Source organism: Podarcis filfolensis (assembly GCF_964270895.1).
Source record: "Podarcis filfolensis genome assembly, chromosome: 8".
Lineage (NCBI taxonomy): Eukaryota > Metazoa > Chordata > Lepidosauria > Squamata > Lacertidae > Podarcis > Podarcis filfolensis.
Window position 1 is genome coordinate 86,365,211 of NC_139611.1, and position 16,253 is coordinate 86,381,463.

At 49.6% G+C, this 16,253-nt stretch overlaps 1 protein-coding gene across 1 annotated transcript; it reads right to left on the reverse strand.

Moving 5' to 3' along the window:
- Nucleotides 1-4,552: 4,552 nt before the first annotated feature.
- On the reverse strand, nucleotides 4,553-13,095 carry CIPC (CLOCK interacting pacemaker). The gene is made up of 4 exons (XM_083627436.1): nucleotides 12,296-13,095; nucleotides 8,847-9,066; nucleotides 6,415-6,596; nucleotides 4,553-6,220 (listed from the first exon to the last, which is right to left on the reverse strand). Exons 1-4 carry the CDS (start codon nucleotides 12,617-12,619, stop codon nucleotides 5,342-5,344), a joined length of 1,605 nt encoding a protein of 534 aa, XP_083483562.1. The 5' UTR covers nucleotides 12,620-13,095; the 3' UTR covers nucleotides 4,553-5,341.
- Between the last annotated feature and the right edge of the window lie 3,158 nt (nucleotides 13,096-16,253).

Consider the following 16,253-nt stretch of genomic DNA (forward strand, 5'->3'; position numbering starts at 1 on the left):
TCCTGCATTGCAGAGGGCTGAACCCGAGGACCAGGGGGATCCCTTCCAACTCTATATATCTAAGGAAGATTTCTATGTTCCTTTTCTTCCTATTATCCCTTTCACCTCCTTTATTTCTATTATTTTACTGCTCTGCTACTCCTTTCATTCTGTCATTTTTCTCTTCTGGTGTTTTCCGTGTTGCCTTCTCTGATTTGTGGAGCGTCTCTCCATTTCCAGGAGTGGTTCCAACCAACGGAGAACGTTGGAGGCAGCTTCGTCGCTTCTCCCTTCTAACGCTGAGGAACTTTGGGATGGGGAAGAGGTCCATCGAGGAGCGGATCCAGGAGGAGGCCCAGTTCCTGGTGCAAGTGCTGCGGAAAATGGAAGGTGAATGTTCTTGCCACTCGTCTATGCTTTCCCTCAGCAGGCTGAAAAGGTTTAATATTGCCACAGTAGCCAAGAGAAGGAGTGCTCTTTTTTCTAAGAAAACACGAAGAGGGTCACGAAGAGTCGGACACGACTAAACGACTAAACAACAACAACAACAACAATTTATTATTTGTACCCCGCCGATCTGGCTGGGTTTCCCCAGCCACTCTGGGCGGCTTCCACAAAGACCAAAAATACACTATGTCATATATTAAAAACTTCCCTGAACAGGGCTGCCTTAGGATGTCTTCTGAATGTCAGGTAGTTGTTTATCTCTTTGACATCTGATGGGAGGGCGTTCCACAGGGCGGGCGCCACCACCGAGAAGGCCCTCTGCCTGGTTCCCTGTACTTTGCTTCTCATAGTGAGGGAACCGCCAGAAGGCCCTTGGAGCTGGACCTCAGCGTCTGGGCTGAACAATGGGGGTGGAGACGCTCCTTCAGGTATACTGGGCCGAGGCCGTTTAGGGCTTTCAAGGTCAGCACCAAGACTTTGAATTGTGCTCGGAAACGTACTGGGAGCCAATGTAGGTCTTTCAAGACCGGTGTTATGTGGTCTCGGCGGCCGCCCCCAGTCACCAGAGAAATGTCCCTATTTTCTCCTGAGGAACATAGGAGGGTACCTGCACCTTCAGCTTCCAGAGGATGCTGAAGATTGCCCCTTCCCTTTTACCCTGTCCTTTTGTCACTTGATGTCTCTGTTTTTAGGACCCACCTTGCTTTTATAACTGCAGATTGTTTTGGACAAGTTTCCAATGTTGTGACCTGCTCTGGGACCTTAAGGTGAAGGGAGGGGAACAAATAACAAAATCATTTATTATTTTTATTTAGTTACCTTCTGCGTTGCTTTTGATGCTTCCTGGCCGTGGAAATTGCTTATGGAATCTGTTGCATCGGTTTCAGTCCTTGCAGATAGCTAAAACTAACGTTTTAGCTGAACTGAAGCAGGGAGGAAACAGCAGAGATTGCAACCAACTCAAGATGGGGCCAAAATCATTGCCTCTGTAACATCCCTACTGCCTAGTAGTTGACTCAGAAGCTGCCAGCAGGGGGCTTCCTAAGCTTTTTGAAAGTCTAAGTGCACCATGCTGACTAGATTTGCCGCTGGACCATAAAGAAGGCTGATCGCCGAAGAATGGATGCTTTGGAATTCTGGTGCTGGAGGAGACTCTTGAGAGTCCCGTGGACTGCAAGAAGATCCAACCTCTCCATTCTGAAGGAAATCAGCCCTGAGTGCTCACTGGAAGGACAGATCCTGAAGCTGAGGCTCCAGTACTTCGGCCACCTCAGGAGAAGAGAAGACTCCCTGGAAAAGACCCTGATGTTGGGAAAGATGGAGGGCACAAGGAGAAGGGGACGACGGAGGACGAGATGGTTGGACAGTGTTCTCGAAGCTACCAGCATGAGTTTGACCAAACTGCGGGAAGCAGTGGAAGACAGGAGTGCCTGGCGTGCTCTGGTCCAGGGGGTCACGAAGAGTCGGACACAACTAAACGGCTAAACAACAACAAAACAAAAACACCTGTGGACTTGGAAAACTCTAATAAATAGGCGAGACAGGATTTGCCTATGCCTGATGGTTCTGTTCCAGCAAAATTGCTTTTCTCATGCGTAGTAGTTCTCGCCTTTATCCATGCTTTCCGCCAGTTTTCCTGAAATCCACTCCCTATCCGTTGCATTCTGCGCTTCCTTTAATCTTGCTGTTGTGTCAGTCACCAGGCTAGGGGGTTGTTTGCATTAGGTACAAGCCTAACACCAGCAGCACTCCAGCCTCCATTTTGGCCCTTGTAGTGGAAACAATAGTATAGATGCTTTGGTAGGTAAAGGTAAAGGACCCCTGGATGCAGCGGTGTAGCTAGCTGCTCGGGTGCCTGGTGCAAGGGGGGGGATGCATTCTGCCGCCAGGGGCGGGGTCACCCACGCCCATGGGGGCATGGTGAGCTTCTCCAATGCTTGGAGCTTCTCCGCCGCCTCTCCCCCAGTTGTATTTTTTTTTTCAAAAAAAAATTATTCATTTTATAACACAAATAAAACACAGACAGAAAAGACAAACAATACGAACAAATTCTTGTCATATCCTTATTTTTCTAAACATCGTTAAATTGGCTTCCCCAAGTCCCAACTATCTGATTTTCATTTTATTTCATCTTTAGCAGTTTATATATAACATCATTTCTAACCATCTTTTTTTAAATCATACTTAAAATAACTTCACATTTTATCACTTACAAATAATACTATTTTAAAATACCCTATCTTCTACTTCTAACCCTACAGCCTATATCCACTTCCAAAGCTATTCTAAGGTTTAAATATGAACATATTTTTTTCAAATATTCCTTAAACTTCTTCCAGTCTTCTTCCGCCATCTCTTCTCTCTGGTCTCGGATTCTCCATCAGTTCGGCAAGTTCCATATAGTCCATCATCGCCTCTCCCTCAGTTGTACAGCAGCTGAGGGAGAGGCAGTAGACAGACACAAGCTCCACACTGCCATTTCAGGCAGCACAGAACCTGCAGGTGCCTAAACCGCCACGTCACCCCTAAAAACTCTCGCGAGCCCAATTTTTTAAAAATGTAACTCATTTTGTCACACACACCCCTCAGTGATGACACCCGGGGCAGACTGCACCCACCCACACCTCTTCCTCTACCACTGCATTGACGGTTAAGTCCATTCAAAGGAGAATCTGGGGTTGTGGCGCTCATTTCACTTTCTGGTCGAGGGAGCCGGGGTTTGTCCACAGACAGCTTTCCAGGTCATGTGGCCAGCAGGACTAAACCACTTCTGGCACAATGGGACTCTGACGGAAACCAAAGCGCACGCAAACGCCGTTTACCTTCCCACCGCAGTGGTACCTATTTATCTACTTGCACTGGTGTGCTTTCAAACTGCTAGGTAGGCAGGAGCTGGGACAGAGCTTTATATTTGACTTTCTTCAGAAATGTTTGTCTGGATTGTTTTATTGATTTAATATGCTGTAAACTGCTTTGAGATTTTCCTTCAAAATATAAAGCGGTACAGAAATGAAATGAATAATAATAATCCTTTTCTCCACCTGCATTACATTTGGCGGCCTGGAGGCAAACTGGACTCAAAAAGCCTCAGGACTAGCAAAAGCCTATGAGTAAAGAGAGTGAGGTGAGCAAAATTAAAATCAAAGATACAGAAGCAAGTTCTAACACTGAGCATAATTTTGGGTTTGCTTATTGTAGGAGCTCTTGGTGTGACCGAAGATCTTTTCCCACTCCAACCCCTTCTAAGATGTTTCCCTATGAGTTCTTTGATGCTTAATCAGGGAGCTACTGTGACGAAAGCTCTTGTCACACTACAGTCATACCTCATGTTGCATCCGCTTCAGGTTACGTGTTTTCGTGTTGCGTCCCATGGCAACCCGGAAGTACCGGAACGGGTTACTTCCAGGTTTTGCTGCTTGCGCATGTGCAGAAGCACTGAATTGCACCATGCGCATGCACAGACGCAGCACTTCGGCTTGCGTCAGTTCCATGTTACGGACGGGCCTCCAGAACAGATCCCGTCCGTAACACGAGGTTCCACTGTACACCAAACATTTGTAAGGTTTGTTCTTTGTGAGAGTTACTTTATGTCTAGAGAGGTGACTACTCCGAATGAAGCTCTTTCCTCACTGCAAATATTTAAAAGGTTTTATGATGCCGTAAAATCATAGTTTCCACATGTTGTTTTGGAAATTGTGAATTGTGTAGGTTCGCCTTTAAATGCAAACTGGATCCGGTATCTTCTTGCTAAATCAGGCATCCAGCACTGATAACGCAGTCATGTTTTTCCTCGGACCAAAATGAAGCTGACTGGTGTAGTGGCTGAAGAAATCCACAACACACTATTTGCATTCGATTTCAATCACATTAGGCGTCAAACAAATGAAGGTGAAGACAGAAATGGAAAGCTAGCCCCCATTTGTTTTCTTTGCAACATCCACTGGCAAAGGGAGAGGGAAGAAATCCAGCGTCTTACCCTCCTGCCGTCCCATTTCACTAGAGAGACTGCCAGGCTTCCAAGGGTCCTGACCTAGAGGAAAGCCCCCAAAGGGGCAAACTCTTTCTCACCACAAATAGCAATGGAAAGGTGACCTTTTACAGTTAATAACACACCAGATTATCATCATCACCATCATCATTTCTTTATTATTATTGGACCATCTTCTGTCGGCAGCGGAGCAAAACAAGCTTTTAGTGAGGCAGAACTCCTAACGGGGCAGAATGTCACTCGCTAGACCCTTCAGTCTGAGCATCATTGAATCGCTTCCCCCAAAACCAGAAAATGGGTGATCGGAGGCTATTCTGTCAAGACGGAAACAGACTCCTTTTGTAGCAAAGGAGCAACTTAGTGGGCAGGAGAGAGCGCTCCTTACCAGAGAGGCATGAGTTAAAATACAACACTTCCTTAGACGGGCCTTGGCCACATTGCTCTCTCCATCTTCCTCTCAGGGCTGGCTGTTTCAAATATTAAAACATTTGCTGCTCCGAAATCCCAGCTGAGAGCAAATGGGATGAATCGATACAAAAGCAGCTGCACCTTTCTGTGCCGGCTGCCCAAGGCCTCGCCCTGTCGGCCTCTGGGAACACAATTCCTCTGCTATTTCAATCCTAAACTAGGCCAGCAGAGCCCAGCCCAACCCAATTCCCCATGCTGAGATTATTTTATCGGAGCCCAAAGATTATCTCAGGAACCCTCCACAAGCACACAGCAGGCTTCAACAGCCAACAAACCCACTGAAAGGTCAGCAGTCCAGTCAGGAGGGGCCTAATCCGGCCTTCCACACTGGCCTTCTCAGCCTCACCAATGGCAAGAGGCTGGGGTTGCTGAGGGCTTGGTTGCCAAGACACAAATTCTTGTGAAGAGGTTTTCTTCCGGAGCAACACCCTTCAAGCCCAGGGCATGATGGCAGAGGAGCTAAGGCAGCGCCACGTGCTCTGAAGTGTCCGGCGTGGGCGACAGGCTCATGGGCGAGCTGGGCAGGGGCTCCCCGGCGGTCTCTGTGGTGGGGCCTGTGGGCTCGGCCGCCGGCCTCTGCTGCCACGCGTGTGCGTAAGAGGATCTGGCCCCCTTTTTGGCCCAGTAGCTGGCAGAGCGGTCCATGGCCTCCTGGAGGCGGGCCCAGGCGCGGAAGTCATTGCTCTGGACAGCCTCGCACAGGAGCTGGGCGTGCTCTCGCAGCTCGGCCAGCTCCCACTGGGTGCTGTTGTTCTGCCGGATCAGCTCCTTGGTCCTCAACGTGATGCCCAGCAGGCCTGACTTCCGCAGGACCTCCACCGTGTTGTGGAAGCGGCGCTGCTTGCCTGAGCTGCTGCAGCCCAGCTTTTTGGAGGCTCTGGAGATCATCCTGCCCTCAGCCGAGTCCAGTCCCGTGGAGGAGGACACCGTGTTCTGGGAAAGCACCTCTGGGCCGAGGAGCTGGCCGGGGGAAGCGGCGGGCGCTTCCTTGCGCTGCTTCTCCCTGCTGCCTTTCGAGGTGGTAGCTTCGGAAGACGACACCCAGGCCTCCTCCAGGCAGAAGCGTTTGTTCTTGCTGGCGCCTCCTGCCGGGGTGGACCCTCCCATGCCCTTGGCCTGCGGGTCACAGCCCGGGTGAGGAGCGATTTTGGGGTAGGTACTGAGGATGGGGAGGTAGGCGGCCTCCTTGGTAGGAGACTTCTGGCGGGGAAGCAACGGCTTCAAGGGTCCTGACGGCGGCTGGATCAAGAGAACATGGGTGGGAGAGCCCTGGGTGCTGCTGAGAGGGTGCTGGCCGTTCCAGGCTAAGAGCTGGGTGGCGGGGGACGCTGCGTGGGGCTGCGAGGAGGAAGAGCAGAGAATGAAAAGTCAGAAAAAAAGGCCACCGAATGGATGAAACTCCGTCCCTCCCCATAATCCACTGGGGGCTCCCGTGACTTGCACACCCCTCGGGGCAGGGACCTTCCCTCCTGTACTTTGCAAAGCGAACCACGGCGATGAGTGGGTCGCGCCTGGGAGCGAAAAGGGGCTACCTGTTTGAGGATAACGTTTTTGACTATGTAAACGGGGGTGAGGCCGGGGAAGGCGCCGCCCGCAAGCCCCCCGTGCCCTTTCTGCGCCGCCCGCTGCAACGCGCCCCCCTGGCGCAGTGGGTAGGCAGGCTGGTCCTCTGCGTCCGTCTGCTCCACGCCGCTCAGGTGCTCCGAGCTCTCGTCTGCCAAAGAGGGATGGGGGAGAGGGGTTAAGGCAGTCAGGAAGGGAAAAGCAGGACAGTCATTAAACCCTCAGCAGCAGCCAGCAGCCCTTCCTCATTCCCTCACCCAGGAGCCCCTGACCCCTGCCTGCTGAGAAGCACCTGCGTTAACCCCCAAGGAGGGAGAACGGAGGATGGCTTTTCCAGAGATTAGACGGGTGCCTCTACTCCGATCTAAACCAGGCAGAAACGTATCTGAGAACCAGTGTGGTGCAGTGGATAGAGTGCCGGACTATGACCTGAGAGACCAGGGTTCGAATCCCCACTCAGCCATGAAGCCTTGGGCCAATCACTGCCTCTTAGCCTAACCCACCTCGCAGGGTTGTTGTTGTGGGGACTGAATGGGGAACCATGTGCACCACCTTGGGCTCCTCGGTGAGGAAGATGCGATGTAAATGTAAGAAATAAATAAAATAAAATCCAGTGCTACATTATACAGTGGTACCTCAGGTTACATACGCTTCAGGTTACATGCGCTTCAGGTTACAGACTCCGCTAACCCAGAAATAGTGCTTCAGGTTAAGAACTTTGCTTCAGGATGAGACCAGAAATCGTGCTCCGGCGGCGCGGCAGCAGCAGGAGGCCCCATTAGCTAAAGTGGTGCTTCAGGTTAAGAACAGTTTCAGGTTAAGAACGGACCTCCGGAACAAATTAAGTACTTAACCCGAGGTACTATTGAAAAGGGAGTCGACAGACCGGAATGCCACATATAAGCCTTTGACAGTTCACATCCTCATTGCCATTTACCCAGATGGGATTGCTCTGACTTACTGCCAATCTAGGAGCGTCTTAAGTATGAAACTCTCTTGTGAGCAGAGGTTATCCTTACGAATATCATTACACCAACCTCTGAGACTGGAAAGAACTGCTCTTCTTAGCTAAGCACCAAGCTGCGAAAGGAAACCTGTGATCTGCAGGGTGAACTTGCTCAATAACCTAGCTGACCCACAAGACGTGTATTTAAAAAAACCAACTTCAACCAGTTGTAGCTGCACTGGTGTGGTTTATGCAAAACATTGGTCAGACAACAAAAGCTTTGGAAAGGGTGCAACACAGGAGACCCATGAATAGCACCCATAATTGCAGCAAATCAATCTCTGAAGTTGCTTGCTCTTTTTCTCGACAGCGGCACTTTCTCAGGTCGGTGTTGCAGGATGACAGGGAAATCCTTCGTCCCCTTCTCAAGTAAATATTAGCTAATATTAACATGAACTAACAATCCCCTCTCAAATTATCTAGCTTCCTCTCCTTAGAAGCAGGCCATCGCAAAACCAAACCATATTTCCAGGGTGACATTCATTCCGGGGCCTGTCTCTGGCCGCCCCCTTTCCGCACGTGCTCAGGCTGAGAGCTCAGGCAGCTTTGGAACTCCCTGCTTCATGAAATCAGGTAGATGCCTTCACAGTGCACTTTTCGGCACCTGCTAAAAACCTTCTCACTTGGGCAAGCCTACCCAGATGAGAGTTCCAATCTGTTTTTACCGTTATTTTAACTTTTTGACAAGTTTTAAATTGTTGTTGCCGCTTCTTTTTCTTGGTGACAAGTGTACTGCTTTATCTTTTCTTGTAAACCGCTTTAAGGTTTGTTTGTACGATATACAATATCTTTATTGTCATTGTCCCATACAGAACAATGAAATTGCAAATCTACATAAAACCTTCAAAAACCCCTAAAAACTCCGAAACCCCATTTAAAAATACAATATACTATAGAGACTCCTTATGCCGCGTTTAGAACCAGAATTGCATTTGCGTAGAAACTGTTTCTCAGGAGGCTAGTCCTGATCTTTGTAACCCTATGCCTTCTTCCAGAAGGCAGAAGCTGAAAGAGATCATTTCCGGGGTGCGTACTATCCTGCGCTATCTCTGCAGCTTTCTTATGGCACCTGACAGTATAGATTTGATCTAAGGTGGGAAGAGTGCACCCAATTATTCTCTCTGCAGTCTTTACAACCCTGTATTTTCATTCTCAAGCGGTGTAAAAAAATTATAAATAAAATAAATAAAAAATGTCAGCCAAGGAAGGTGCTGCCATGCTTGAGTGGCCAGTCTGTCTGCCTCCGGGCTGCAAGGAGCTAGACAAGGAGGCCTCTCAAATCCCAGAGCTAAAGCAGCAAGTGGGGAAAGGGACCTCCTTTTTTGCTCAGACTGAAGCCCCACGGTCCAGCTCTCAGCCTGACGGCAAGGGGGCAGCCACTGGGAGGGTCTGTACCTGAAAATCCAGAGTCCTTCTCCCCTTCGCTCGCAGGGGGGCGAGGCCTCCTGCCAGAACCTCTCGTCATTGTGGGTTTGGACTGCACTGTGTGGCCCTCCGAGTCGGGGCTGCCTGCCTTCAGGGACCCAGAAAGGGTGGTTTTCTCCTTCCCAAGCTTAGAAGGGCGCACAAGAGGAGAGGTCTTGTCCGAAGGCATGGCTGAGACTCTGCTGGGTTCCTGAGGGGCAGAGAGACAAAAGCAGGGTGTTAGTGGAACAGGAGAACTTAGAATCGTAGAAGGGACCCCGAGGGTCATCCAGTCCAAGCCCTGCCATGCATCCCTAACAGATGACCCCCCAACCTCTGCTTAGAAACCTCCAAGTAGAGGCCACAACCTCTCGAGGGAGTCTTTAAGGCAGGGGTCAGCAAACCTTTTCAGCAGGGGGCCAGTCCACTGTCCCTCAGACCTTGTAGGGGGCCGGACTATATTTGGGGTGGGGGGGATGAACGAATTCCTATGCCCCACAAATAACCCAGAAGTGCATTTTAAATAAAAGGACACATTCTACTCATGTAAAAACACCAGGCAGGCCCCACAAATAACCCAGAGGTGCATTTTAAATAAAAGGACACATTCTACTCATGTAAAAACACGCTGATTCCTGGACTGTCCGTGGGATGGATTTAGAAGGCGACTGGGACAGATCCGGCCCCTGGGCCTTAGTTTGCCTACCCATGCTTTAGGGATCTGCAGATTCACTAACCGTGGGGAAACCACCAGCCTTATTCATTAAAGAAGAAACTACAGCCATACCTCAGGATAAATGTGCTTCAGGTTGAGCGTTTTCAGGTTATGCTCCTAGGCGACCCAGAAGTAACGGAGTGCGTTACTTCTGGGTTTCGCCGCTTGCGCATCCACAGACGCTCAAAATGACGTCACGCGCATGCGCAGTAGCGGCAGATCGTGACTCACGCACACACAGACACGGGTTACGCTCTACTCAGGATGCGAATGGGGCTCCGGAACGGATCCAGTTCGCATGCAGAGGTACCACTGTAGGTTGGAAAACTTAAGAAGAGCTTGGATGCTGGATCAGGCCAAAGGGGGCCCATCTAGTCCAGCATCCTGTTCTCACAGTGGCCAATCAGATGCCCATTATGGGAAGCCAGCAGGCAGGATCTGAGCACAAAAATAACTCTCCCTTCCTGTGGTTTCCAGCAAATGGTCTTAAGAAGCATTGCTGCCTCTGACCATGACGGCAGAGCAGAGCCATCCTAGCTAATAGCCATCGATAGCCCTCTCCTCCTCCATGAATTTGTCCAATCCTCTTTTAAAGTCATCTAGACTGGTAGCCTAGACAAACCTAGACAGCATCTTAAAAAAGCAGAGACATCACCTTGCCAACAAAGGTCTGTATAGTAAAAGCTATGGTTTTCCCAGTAGTGATGTCTGGAAGTGAGAGCTGGACCATAAAGAAGACTGATCGCCGAAGAATGGATGCTTTTGAATTCTGGTGCTGGAGGAGACTCTGGAGAGTCCCATGGACTGCAAGAAGATCAAACCTCTCCATTCTGAAGGAAATCAGCCCTGAGTGCTCACTGGAAGGACAGATCCTGAAGCTGAGGCTCCAAGACTTTGGCCACCTCATGAGAAGAGAAGACTCCCTGGAAAAGACCCTAATGTTGGGAAAGATGGAGGGCACAAGGAGAAGGGGACGACAGAGGACGAGATGGTTGGACAGTGTTCTCGAAGCTACCAGCATGAGTTTGACCAAACTGCGGGAGGCAGTGGAAGACAGGAGTGCCTGGCGTGCTCTGGTCCAGGGGGTCACGAAGAGGCGGACACGACTAAATGACTAAACAACAACAAGACTGGTAGCCACGGCTGCCTCCTGTGGGAGTGCTTGGCACTTAAAGCTGGGAGCATGCATGTGCTTCCAGGACCAAACACTCCTCGAATCACAGAACGGTGTCGTCAGGAGGGAACCCTGGGGTCATCCAGCCCAACCCCTTTGCACACAGAAGATTTGCACGATGGGGGATGTGACCGTGCTGGATGCCTTTCGCTCCCCACGATATCCCCCCTACTGACAAGTTTCATTTTGTACGGAGGAGCAAGCTGTCACGGAAGGCCTTCCAGAAACAGGCTTCTTCACTTCCTTCTCTGCTGTTTTGGGAGAAAGAGGTCAGAGAGAAATCAATAGCGGCTTCTGCTGCTGCCAAGAAAGTGTGGCAGGAGGCAAAAGGGGGGTGGGGGAGTTCATTGTTCCCCTTACCTGCAGACAGGCCAGAACAGGCTGAAACTGGGAGGGGGGAGAATTCAGATAAGCATCAGGACTACACTGGACAAACAGGCTTAGCATTTACTCATTATTCTTTCCTCCAAGGAGCACAATGCATTGAACTTTGTTCTCCATCCTGTAAACACCACAGTCTTTACTTTACTCACAACAGTCCTGCGAGGTAGGCTGGCCTAAGAGGCAGGGAGGTGGTGCCCGGTAACCTCCAGGGCTAAATGGAAGCAGTATGGCATAGTGGCTAGAATGGCGGGAGTAGAGACCAGGGTTCAGATCCCCAACTCGGCCATACGCTCACCGAGATTGTCACTTGCTCTCGGCCGGACCTACCTCACAGGGTTGTCGCATTTGTGATGGTTTAAAGGGCAAGGGGGAGGAGAACCATGCAAATGGCAAGTAAATAATCATGGCTCGCTTAATTGGTAGAGCATGAGACTCCTAATAATAATAATAATAATAATAATAATAATAATAATAATAATAATTTATTTATACCCCGCCCATCTGGCTGGGCTTCCCCAGCCACTCTGGGCGGCTTTCAACACAATATTAAAATACAGTAATGCATCAAACATTAAAAGCTTCCCTAAACAGGGCTGCCTTCAGATGTCTTCGAAAAGTCTGGTACAGTGGTACTTCAGGTTACATACGCTTCAGGTTACAGACTCCACTAACCCAGAAATAGTGCTTCAGGTTAAGAAGTTTGCTTCGGGATGAGAACAGAAATCGTGCTCCAGCGGCACGGCAACAGCAGGAGGCCCCATTAGCTAAAGTGGTGTTTCAGGTTAAGAACAGTTTCAGGTTAAGTACGGACCTCCGGAACGAATTAAGTACTTAACCTGAGGTACCACTGTAGTTGTTTTTCTCGTTGACATCTGGTGGGAGGGCGTTCCACAGGGCGGGTGCCACCACCGAGAAGGCCCTCTGCCTGGTTCCCTGTAACTTGGCTTCTCGTAGCAAGGGAGCCGCCAGAAGGCCCTTGGAGCTGGACCTCAGCGTCTGGGCTGAACAATGGGGGTGGAGACGCTCCTTCAGGTATCGTGGGCCGAGGCCGTTTAGGGCTTTCAAAGTCAGCACCAACACTTTGAATTGTGCACGGAAACGTCCTGGGAGCCAGTGTAGGTCTTTCAAGACCGGTGTTATGTGGTCTTGGCGGCCGATCCCAATCACCAGTCTAGCTGCCGCATTCTCAGGGCTGTGGGTTGGGCAAAATATTCCTGACTTGCAGGGGTTCCACGAGATGAACCTCATGCTCCCTTCCAACGCCACAACACGGTGACTCTTGAGGAGACCCACGAGGCATTTGGCTGCTGCCTCGACTCCCTTTGCAGGATGAGCACAGCAACCTGGTTTTGGCAGGAGCACTCTATGCATGGGAATGTGCGTCTGTGCAAAGTTCCACCTTGCCAGCGCCAGCGAGGGAGGGAGGGAGGGGGCGGCGGGGCACACGGCCCGCAATGTGTCTGCCTCCTCCTCCGCCTCTTGCCTTGCCATGTGCTCGAGGACATGCGGAAGGAAGGGCCAGGCGCAGAAAACCAAAAGCGGGAGCAGGCTGCAGATTAGAAGCAGCTGCTGTGGCCTGCTCCTCCTGCACTGAAACAGGGAGGGCTAGCTATTACATAACGAGGAGGCGGCTGCTGCTGCTGCTGCTCCAGAACCTCACACCTAGCTGGGCGGATGCTTTCTGGGGCTTGGCCACACAGCCTCGCCTGGAAGGAAAGAGGAAACAAGCGTCTTGCTTGCGTAGGGAGCACGCAGCTGAGAACGTGGGGAAGAGCCTGGCTGCTGGGTCAGGGCCCATCCTGCCCAGCGTCCTGGTCTCGCAGTGGCCAAACAACCTCAAGAAGTGACAGGTCCAGGTAGACTGCCTCTGGACCTGGAAGCTCCTTAAGAACAGCCCGGCTGATGATCAGGCCAGCAGCCTACCTAATCCGGCGTCCTGCTCTCACGGTGGCTCACCGGATGCCCCTAATGGGGTACCTGAAAGCAGGATCCGGGCCCAAGTTTCAATCTAAGCAGGAGAATGGCTAGCAATGTGAAATGAAGGGTTCCTCTGGGTCTTGGGGGGGGTCATGGGCACGTTTTAAATTTTCTTTTTCTGTTTAAAATATTTTCATTAAACAATTTCAACCTAACAAATTATCAGTCCAAATTATCAATTACATTATTTCCCCCCCTTCCCCCCCATCCCTCCCTCTCCCCCCCCACCACTCCCTCTCCCCCCCCCCCACCCCGGACTTTCCTCAGCTCCCCTCTCTGGTTTCTTTGCACATACAGTATTGTTCTCTGCTTACTATAAAATTGTACATATCCTTGCCTTATCTATCATGCGTTCAACTAATAAATTTGTGGGTGTTTATTCAAAACCTGCCAAGGAGTCCAGATCATTTTGTTGTCATTTTAAGTAATTTGTAAAAAGTTCCCATTCTTCCTTGAAGTCACAATTGTCTTCGTGTTATAAAGGTAAAGGGACCCCTGACCATTAGGTCCAGTCATGGCCGACTCTGGGGTTGCCGCGCTCATCTCGCTTTACTGGCCAAGGGAGCCGGTGTACAGCTTCCAGGTCATGTGGCCAGCAGGACTAAGCCGCTTCTGGCGAGCCAGAGCAGCGCACGGAAACGCCGTTTACCTTCCCGCCAGAGTGGTACCTATTTATCTACTTGCACTTTGACGTGCTTTCAAACTGCTAGGTTGGCAGGAGCAGGGACCAAGCAATGGGAGCTCACCCCGTCACGGGGATTTGAACCGCCGACCTTCTGATCGGCAAGCCCTAGGCTCTGTGGTTTAACCCACAGTGCCACCCGTGTCCCTGCTTTGTGATATACACATGTGGAATTCTACAGCTGGAAGGGACCTCTGAGGGGCATCTAGTCCAGCCCCCTGCAATGCTAAAATCACAGCTAAAGCATCCACAGCAGACAGCCCTCCAACCTCTGCTTAAAAACCTCCACGCTTCCAAGGTAGTCTGTCCCACTCTTGAACGGCTCTTACAGTTTTTACTAATGTTCCATCAGAATCTCCTTTCTGGACATTTTAATCCCTCGGTTCAGGTCCCGCCCTCCTGAGCAGCAGGAAACAAGCGTGATCCAAATTCCATGTGACAGCTCTTCAGATGCCTATCTTCTCTCAGTCTCCTCCCCTACAGGGATCCGAAGGTGGCTATCATATATCTAAAGGGTTGTCACATGCAAGACGGTTCCTAACACGATAGGGAACTTTGTTTCAGAGGACGCAAGCACAGGAACATCCAGCGGCCACAAACACATGCAAGCGTTCACACATTCAGCACCTGTAAGAAGGCGATTTGTGCAGGTGAATGCGCAAGGGACCTTGCTCACAAGTTTTCCTTGCACACCTAAAGAGAGGTAGTGCCGCATAGTGGTCAGAGCGCTGGACTCTTGACCTGGTAGAGACCAGGGTTCAAATCCCACTCGGCCATGAATAATTTGTTTCAGCATTTTGTCTTTCATACACTTCAATGTGTGGTTGTTTGCTTTTCTTGATTTTACTGTTTTACCTTTTTAAAACTGGTTTGAGGGTTTTTTGTTATGTTTTAAAAAATGTCAATCCGTGTATAAGCTTTATGAAACATAGAATAAATAAATTAAGCCGAGTCACTGGGCGACCGTGGGCCACTGTCCCTGCCTCCCAGTCTAACCTACCTCACAGGGTTGTTTTGGGGGGACGAAACCCATGTTTTACCATCTTGAGCTCCTTGTAGAAAAAGGTGGGATAGAAACACGATCAATAAATAAAGAGAATCTCAGAGAGGAATCAGAAGAAGGGGAAGAAGACACTTCTCCACCGCAGATGGCGATTCATAGAATCACAGAACTGAGGGGAGGGGGGGTTGGAAGGGGACACCCAACGGCCATCTAGTCCAACCCCCTGCCATACAGGAATCACAGGGTTCACGCTGGACTCGAGTTGCATGCAATCCTGGCACTGGTAGCCGGTAGGACAACTTTCCCCAGCGCACGTCAAAACTGCTTCTAAGTGGCACCTCCGTTAAATTTGCCTACCTCCATCCAGCCCGCCCACCCTGCAGTGTTGCACCAATACTTTATTACTAATTAATTAATTAATCCGTGTGGCCAAAGATACAACAACAACAAAACGACAACGACAACAACAAAAAGAAAGCATTGCACAGTTAAAATAACTATGCATTCTCTCAAATAAAAAATTGCTCTCCTGAAGGATTTAGGGTAACTTTCCAAGCTCCTACAAAGTGCTACACCGCTTAGGTCAAAGCTGCCTGAAAGACCCTATTCCCACATAGGAACCTTGCCCGGGTTTGGAGATCTTTGCGGGAGGCCCTTCTCTCAGCCCCCGCACCTTCTCAGGTCCCCTTGGTGGGGATGCAGGATACGGCCTTCTCGGTGGTGGCCGCCCCAGGCACCTTCCAAGAGAAGTTAGACCGGCTTCCGCCGGCAGGTGAAAACTCTTTCATTCCAAGAGGCCTTTGGGAATGGACTGGTTTGAGTGAAAGGGCTGGCGCTGTGCTGTTTTTCGGGCGGCTTTTAGAAGACATCTGAAGGCAGCCCTGTTCAGTTATTAAGGGTTGATGTTTCAGCATGTTTTTAATGTTTTGTTGGGAGCTGCCCAACCCCGTCAGATGGGCAGAATATTATTATTATTATTATTATTATTATTATTATTATTATTATCTCTTGCCATTATATTTTCATAGAATTGGAAAGGGACCCCAAGGGCCATCTAGTCCAACCCTTGCAATGCCACTTCCATATATTTTATATGTGCATATTACAGTATTTATATATTAAACACAGAGCTTTAATTGCATTAGTCTAACTGGGTTTTTAAAATGATTTTTATTCTATCTCTATGTTTTTAGCTCCTCTTATTTTATTCGTAAGCCGCCTTAAGTCCCTGTCAGGGCGAAAAGCAAGGTAGGTAGGTATAAATAAATAAATAAATAAATAAATAAATAAATAAATAAAACGGAGGAAAGTGAATAATCAAGTACCCTGTAAGCTGGGAGAATTAAATCTTTGAGCAAGGCTGCCCTTAAGACCTTGTAGATGGAGGCAGCCCTGTTTAGAGAACTTTTGAATGACTGGTGTTTTAACATATTTTTTACTATTATTTTTAGTTACAACTTTGT

Coding starts and splice junctions, on each gene's coding strand:
- CIPC (XM_083627436.1), bottom strand. CDS start 12,619: ATGGCAAGGCAAGAGGCGGAGGAGGAGGCAGACACATTGCGGGCCGTG. Junction 6,597..8,846: donor GAAGGACTCTGGATTTTCAG/GTACAGACCCTC, acceptor CCTCTTTGGCAG/ACGAGAGCTCGGAGCACCTG. Junction 6,221..6,414: donor AAAACGTTATCCTCAAACAG/GTAGCCCCTTTT, acceptor TCCTCCTCGCAG/CCCCACGCAGCGTCCCCCGC.